Source organism: Haplochromis burtoni, unplaced genomic scaffold, assembly GCF_018398535.1.
Source record: "Haplochromis burtoni strain Fernald_Lab_line unplaced genomic scaffold, NCSU_Asbu1 Contig_307, whole genome shotgun sequence".
Lineage (NCBI taxonomy): Eukaryota > Metazoa > Chordata > Actinopteri > Cichliformes > Cichlidae > Haplochromis > Haplochromis burtoni.
Window position 1 is genome coordinate 670,368 of NW_024582668.1, and position 8,325 is coordinate 678,692.

General features: G+C 41.1%; 1 protein-coding gene across 2 annotated transcripts in view; it reads left to right on the forward strand.

Moving 5' to 3' along the window:
* The first annotated feature begins 5,700 nt into the window (after positions 1-5,700).
* Positions 5,701-8,325, forward strand: part of tafa5l (TAFA chemokine like family member 5, like) — a 40,835-nt gene continuing 38,210 nt past the window's right edge. Inside the window, exons 1-2 of one of the 2 annotated variants that reach the window (XM_005941652.3) lie at positions 5,701-6,127; positions 6,631-7,045. In XM_005941652.3, the coding sequence (XP_005941714.1) occupies positions 6,949-7,045 (97 nt within the window). In that variant the 5' untranslated portion in view covers positions 5,701-6,127; positions 6,631-6,948. Of the gene's footprint in view, positions 7,046-8,325 lie in introns of both variants that reach the window. The other variant, XM_005941651.3, reaches the window with a different exon arrangement.

The following is an 8,325-nucleotide window of genomic DNA, read 5'->3' on the forward strand; positions in this document are numbered from 1 at the left end:
CAGCAAAGATGTAAAGTCAATTTGAGTCAGTGTGGTGTTACATTGTGGTGCATTATACGATTATTATTATGCATTAGGTTAAACACTGATTTAGATTTCTGCTGTGAATCTTTGTAGTGCTTACAGCATAATTAAGTGCTGCTGTGCTGATGCCTTATGTGTTACTTACTATCGTGTCTCGATGTTTTATATGCGATGCAAGCTGATAGAAATAAACAAAATGCTGGAACTTCCCCCCCCTCCTGGGTACCAGCTCTTTGTTGTGATCGGTTTTCTTCAGGGGCAAATGTATTTGACCCTCAAGTTTTTTCACTCCTTTGCACTTTCCCACTGTTCCGCACCGATTCCTACGGTGGCCCTGAGAGGCCAAACGGACTGCAATTCAAGACAACACCAACAATAAGTAAAACAGAAACTGATTTCCAAAAGCACAAGGGAAGTGTTTCTGGAGTGAAACAATAACCCGACGGACCAGTTGCAGGAACCCAAAACAGGGTAGGTGTGTTTTATCATGATTCATATAATACTGATGACGGATTTTTAGGCTAATATTTAGTCTAACATACTTACCTTATCTTTTCTTTCCTGACAAAACTGAGTGATCCTCCACTTCTCCCCGTACAATTCTTAGCATATTTCAGTTCCTGCAACTGGTCCATCAGGTTATTGTCTCTCCAGAAACACTTCCCTTGTGCTTTTGGAAATCTGTTTTTTTCCTATTTCCGTTGTTGTTTTTCCTATTTCTGTTGTGTTTTGTGTGCTTTTGCAGCATTTTTCTAATTGCTGGCATTTTCTTAAGTTGCAGTCCGTTCGGCCTCTCAGGGCCACCGTACATTCCAGTTGTTTCCTCCAGGTATTTGCTGACATTTTAAAGTCTTGATATTGATGCTTTGATTATTATTCCTCATACTGAGACAATGGTTGTTATTCTTGTACTTGTAGGGTTTCAGAGGGGTTTGCTACATATGGCTTAAATTTCCAGCTGAAGCACATGTCCCCAGTAAGTCATAGATGATAGGGTTTAAATGTCAAATATTCCAGGGGCGAAGGCAACTGCCCTTCGAGTACAGGGACCATGATCAGGAACAAGAGGCTGTTAAAGCCAAAAGATTTAAAGAACAGTGAGTTGTTCCCAATATTTATCATCAATGTCCAAACTGGTTGACTTGCTATGTTAGCACCAAATGACACGCGCAGATGGTATTAAATATGGGAACCTAAACAAGACTCTGTATTAAATAACTGTGATAACACTGGAAGTAGTATTTGGACCTTTTATTTAAATGGTGAAATCTTGAAAACATTGTTGAAGTACCTAAAGTAAAAGTATTAAAACAATTTAAATGGTACATTTTTAAGTCACTTTAATGCTAAACCTGGAACCAATTTTCTAACTTAAAGTTGGACAGCTTATATTAATATAGTATAAAAAATCAGAGGATGCACATTTTGATCTTAGTGGATATTTTGTTATCGTGCAAACTGATATGTAAATAAGGCCTTTAAAATAAATGCTGGGGAACACAGAAATGGAAACTGACAGAACTACACCTCTATGGCCGCCCCGTTAAATACACCCCTGAGTATGAGTGAACATATTGAGTTTTGAAAGTTTTTTTCAAAGTCCTGATTTCTCCTTACAGCTACACTGTACATACAGTATGTACAGAAGACTCTTTCCAGTGTTGTAATATTTTAGAGGAAAATAGATTTATTTCAGGCAATGCCTTGGCTACCATATGCTCCTCTCTCTTTAAACAGATTCACAGAACAGCCGGTGGCTGGAAAACAGGAATTTGAGTCCACACAGTTGCGACCTGTCTTAGTTTCATCCAAACTGACAAATCACATCCCTAAGACTTGAATATCCCTATGTTCCTCCTTATAAGTTCTAAGGTTCCTAATTTGTTTCTTTTGGCCCAGTAATTTAACAAATGCTGCAAATGAACTGTAACAAATTCTCCAGCTGTTCCAGTAAAACCATATTTATATGAAAAGCTGTGAACAGGCATTATTAATAAAACACAAGCTCTGCTATCTAAATGAGCAAGATTAATACTTTAAGTTCTAATTTTTGGGTTTGTGCCAGGAAGCCTCCTTGATCAAAATACCCAGTTTCATCAGACCCTTTTGTTGTTAACCCAAGCCCCAATATAAATACTAATAAACATTATTAAATTAGATCTGCATTATTTTGTTATTGCTGAAAACCTACATGTGTCTAAAGGATACATCTTTGAATGTCTTCAGTTTCTTTTGTCTCAAATGAGCTTGAATCCAGCCACATTTCTTATAGTTTATTCTAAATAAGCCCCTGCAATATTAATATATAAATATAAAGCCAGTATAATGATGAAAGCTCAGGTGTTACTGAAGCAATACCATTAACTGTGTTATATCCATGTGTCCCAGCGAGCTGTGACACTGACCCAGCAGCCTGAACCTGAAGGCAGCTATCATTCATTTTATTATGTACGCCTGTGCTTTCTCAGGACAACAAGCAACCTCACAGCTGCTAAAATGAACAAGCAGGTCAATATGTATTTGTGAAATCTACTCTTTCCATTTTCACATTGATTGGTGCAACGGGGCAGCTGTGCAGGAAGCCAATCACACAGGTGAACAAACACAAAGAAATAAACCACACAGGGCGCGTGCCGGCGTCATTCACTTTATTAGAATAGCAAAACTTCAGCTGATCAATGTCCTAAATTCAAAATGTTACCTCAGTGTGTAAAAACCAAACAGCGAATAGCCTTAAGAGCTGGAAGCAAATGGTCCAAAGGGGAGTCCCTCGCCACAGATTCCCGTGTTAAAAAGCCCAGCTTTAAAGCAAAAAATAAACATATTCATAACCTTGTACAAAAAGCATTTTTGATCTCTGTTGCTGATTTCCCCCTTTGCGACAGGTATACAGAGGGACTTTGTTTAAAAAATTATTATTATCATCTGTTAAGATTCTTTTAAGGCTTCATTTTCTTGCCTTACTTGCATTTATCATGAGTTACTTCTTGTTTATGAGACTTTCTGCATTCAGTTTTGTATTTAATAAAAGCATGCTTCACTGGGTTATGATAGGATGACAAACCCTGGCCATTAATGAATAACTCATTAATTTTAAATGTTCAGATATTTTTCTTCTAGAGCTGTGCAGACCTGTTTACACGTTTTTTCTGGCAATGTTTCTGTTCTTAAATATAACCAGTGTAAAATACCAACACTTGGAATGAACTCCAAGTGTTGGTATTTTTTCAGCATGTGTGCCAAATTTGTCATGGAATAATAAAGGATCAGGCCTCACCTGACCTGAAACTGCTGAAACTGTTAGTCATTTGCTCAGTTACTTTTTATGTGTCAAACCCCTTTAATTAAAGCTGAAGGCCTGTACTTCAGACATATGTTTGATTTAAATTCCACAGTGATGGTGTAAACAGGCAAAACTATAAAAATTGTGTCTTTGTTTAAAGTATGGACCTCACTGCCTAAGTGACAGGTAGGTGTTGACACAACCCTGGCTCAAAGGGTAGCGCAACAATTTCAGAAATAAATAAATATGCATTGTGTTGCTGTATGAACATGTGCTGTGTCAGTGAACAAAAAATAAAGCAGCTGATGTTCAATAGATCAAGTAACCTGGAGGAGAGAGAAAAAGACTGAGTACCTCAGCACCTACAGTACAAGCAAGCAAACACACCAGCCCAGGTGTCAGCCATCACTCCCAGTGAGCCACTCATCATGTCCCAACAACCAGGTACTGAAGCCTGGGGGCCGTCACATTTCTAACATGGGTGGATCTAGCCAGTAGTTGTTTGCTAGGTGTCAACTAAACTAATTTGTCTCAAGAAATAGCAAACATTTGTGGTGCTGGTGCCCTGTGCTTTACAGTGGAACTAACAGACTGCTTCAGAAGTCCAAAGTCTGTGTTACAATTCTGAGGGAAATCTTTAGCATGTTAATTAGCATTAATAACCAGGTACCTGTGTCTGTGTGATGCTTAAGTATCAGCATTCCACCTGCTCACCTGAATGTGGCCACACCAAGCTCCAAAAAATGTCCATGTCCATCTTTTATATCATACATATTATATTCTGGGGTTGTGTTTTTGCTAAAAACAAGCTAATTTTTACGAAACTAAATCCAAACTAATACATTTCACAATCACGTGACGAAACGCATCACAGGTATAAAGTTGTGTACTTATCTGCTCACACAAAAATGACCATGTAACTAAAGATGAATTAATATAGAAACATTCATAATAGCAGTATGAAGAACAGTTGCAGGCATATTAGCAGCAAAACAGAGAAGAATGGCCGCTAAAAGGCCCTCTTTGTGTAGATTGTTGGAGTTCTGTTATTGATATAATCAACATGACTAAATACTGGGTGGTTTAAATCATGATCCACATTTTCAAATTATGAAACTGATCATATATTTTGTATGCGACTTTAGTATTCAACTTAACTAATAAACAGGCTTATCAGCTAAACAAAGACGAGAAGAAGCATAAAGCAGTATGCAGTGGAAATAATCAAGTACATCAAAACCATAATTAACTACAGCACTTCAGTTACTAAGTATATTATCACTTATATCACACGCACATCCTCTTGAATCAGTCACAGCTTTGAAATCTTTCATATTTTTCTTAAGCACAGCACGTCGAAAATGCATATGTATTACTACTATGTTATTACTGCATCATTCTTACTATTATTACTTCACACATTCCCAAATTCAGTACGGAAAAACCGTCTGTATCTCATTGGTAAAAATGAAAATAAATATGATGGGTAAAAATAAACTGGCAGAAACCCTGTCAGTTACAGTTATGGATTATGATTAATTACACTGGAACCCCTGCTGAGACGTCACTCAGACAGACGGAAACGTAGTTCTTAACTCTGAGAGCTGGATGAGCCTCACTGCATACAAGAGAAGAAAATACATTTCAACTCAGCAGTCGGCCCGGGCTTGTAGCTCTTCCACCGGCCAAGTAAAGTAAGCTGCTGCAACTGGTTTCACTAGTGCAGAAAAGTTCAGATGGAAAATCCGCAAAGTATCCTTTTAATATAACAAATGCGTAGTCTTAGAATTGTGAGGTCCTGTCATTTTTCATCTATTACGCGCTGACGTGACAGGCATCGGCCCGGGCCAATACGTCATCATAAAAGCCATTGAATGAAAGGCTGATAGCACAGCAGCACACAAGGGGAACTTCTTCATCTGCTAATAAAGTGCACATTCACTGGTCATGGAATCTGGTGAGTGCGTGTGTGTGTATGGAAGGTGAGTTATAGTAATGGTCCTCGAATGGCAAGGGAGTCTTAAATGGTGCTCTTTCAGAAGATAAACTGGCATCTGCAGGAGTTTAACTCTCTCTCCCTCTCTCTCTCCTATACACGCATACATCTATACACACCTGCCTCTGTGTGTGCACGCTTGAGACTTGTGAGATATGATATTAGACAGTATATAATACTGCCATAAAGAGCTCTGAGGCAACGCACATGTTATAACACGGTCCTCTCAAGAAGCAGACCTGTCACATTTTCCCGAAATGCCAGTGTGCTAAATGTTAACCATAGTCCCCAGACAATGAGGTCCTCAAGGGCGTTTTCCACCTCCAAAACGGGGCATAAGGACACGGAGAAAAGTAAGTGTCAGAATGTGCTAAGCTGGGACCGCTCTGTTTCTCCCCGTGGGCTCATACTGGTCTTCTTTTGCTGTGTATAAACAAGCAACATCATCATCTACAGTTTGCGATTTATAGCCGGGGGACCGCAAAGTTTTTTCACACTTTGAGGAAGGAATTAGGACATCTTTTGCGCGTGAGAGAACGCGCGCGCACGCGAGGGAGGGAGAGAGAGAGCATTTGAAAACGTCGTAAGTGAAGGGAAGTCAGGGTGCAGCAGCAGCACGGTTTCTGCCATGGAGTGAAAGGAGGAAACCTCCTCTTCGGCGTCGCCTGCATGCAAATGCACCCGACCGGGGTAGAATAAGGCTGGTTCACCACGCTCAGGTACCGCACCATTGACTTGGCGTGGAGCGGTGCTTATCCTCGAACTTAAAGCAGCAAGACACGGTCGCTCAGAATCTTCCAGATCGCATCCAAAGGCTCATACAGGTGACAAGTGTGCCCAACTTCACCGCACCGGCCGTGCTGACGCGCACAGTGCGTTTGTCCAGAGGTTGCTCGCTGCGTGAGACCCCGCCGCTCCTCTTCTGACATTTCGCAGCGCTGCCGTGCACATGCAGACTGTGCGTGTGTGGCAGCGTGACGCATTTGCGCCTTTAGATTTGATTTATTTATTTTTAAGAGTCTGGAGTGTCGCGTTTTCGGACAAGTTTGGGTACCGATCGGAATGATCGTCATGTCCGCATGGGATAACTTGCGCGTCTCTCTGTAGAGTGACACAGAGCTCGGCTAGGTGCTGAAGTTGGTTGGGAATAATAATAACAGTACGTAGCGCAGAGGACGAAAGAGGACGAAACGGCTGAATTTATTGCCAGCATCGTCATCTCCGTGTAAGGAATCGAAACTGCGCGGGGGGGACTGCTGCTCTTTCCTCCTCTTCATCTGCACACTTCCAGCCTTTTCTTTTCTTTCCCCCCTCTTTTCTCTTGCAGAAGCATCAAAGTGAATTCCAGCTCCTGAAAGCACAGCTGCGTAAACTTGGCCAGATCTGGTGACATTGTAGCCTGTGTGTGTCTGTGTGGGTTTGTGTGTGTGTGATAAGCAGCCTGGATGGATATGCGGCTCACCGAGGGAATTTGAAAAGCAAAGGGGGATTACTATCGGTCCCTCTTGTGTTATAACCTCAAAATGGATGCCCACGTCAGGCTTTGGAGATGCAACTGGATTAGCCACTCTTCCGCTGATCTGCTTGACATCTGAGTGGCACAAGTGTTCAAAGTTTGGATAATCTCAAAGGCTGACGGTGTAGAATGCAGTCTGGAGTGAAGACGCTCTCCGCAGGTGGAGGTGCGTCACTCTGCTGCCTACTGCTCCTCTGGCTCATCTACTCCCATCTGCTCAGAGAGGGTAAGGGCACTTACAGCTATTTATTACTTTGCCAACAGCAGCAAGGTCTCTGAGGGCTTTTTATTGGGATGCAGCTGCACATGGTGTGGTCAGATCCTGTCATTCTGGGGGAAAATTCCTATTACGCCCAATTAAACAGCCTCTGTGCTCATCAGAAGTCAAATTACGGTGACCTTGTTGAACCTCTTTGCAGCCTGATTTGGCATCTCAGTAATAATATTCCCAGTCAGTGTATAGTGATGTTATTTTGCACAGTTTCGTCATGTCTGATAGCACTATTATGTACCTAGGAGCTTTAGACCACCATTTCCAAAACACTTTTTAAGAATCTGAAATGCATTAAGAATAGTTATAACCTTCAACCCAAACAACCCTGATTTTTTTCTGTTTTGATGCTGGACCAAAAATCAGGCTCTTTGCTGTCATGTGGGATAGTAATTTGGCGAATCTATAACTGAGCCTTAGGTGAAAAAACATCAGAAAGCCTTCAGCTATTGTTTTTCCACTTAGGTTAAGGCCTTTATATCCTTCCAAGCCATGTTTTCATCTTGAATAATGCATCCACTGGTGCAATTACACCTTCACCCTGACACAGAATAGAAAGCAAAAGGATGTTTCCCTGCACTTCATTGGCTGCTGTCCACAACACAACATTTCCGCCGCTGTCAGAGACAGAGAACAGGCTTAAAGTACTGGAACTTGTTGGGAGATGCTGAACACTAAGTTTGCAGATTAGATCTTTTAATCAAGCATTGGCCGGCAGCATAATTACCACTGTGGAGGAGGGATAGTGCCTACATCAATGTCTTTGGCAGCTTGCCGGGAACAAAAGTAGACACTGATGTGAAAAATGAACTGCCTGCGCGTTGAAATGTGCTCCCTTTGCCTCTAATTTGCAGTGTTTTCTCCCAAAAACGCTGCTGTCACCAGCCTCTAATTCCCACCCCTCTCAAGCCTGTGCATATTATCCAAGGAGCCACAGCTACCCTCCTGTTCCCCACAGCCATTTATTATTGACTCGTTTTCATCTGAAAGTGATCTCATTAGCACATGATTGTACAAATTACTCGATCAATCTCTTGTGAACTTTGTTGCCCTTCATATATTCCCAGGGTAAGTGAGATCTCCCGTGCATGGCCTGGTAGTTAAAACCTCTGGATATGATTTTTGGGGTAGACAGTCTCCCTGTTTGTTGCTGACTGGTTTTTGAATAAAATGTGTCATATATATATGTATATATGTATATATGTATGTATATATGTATATATGTATATATGTAT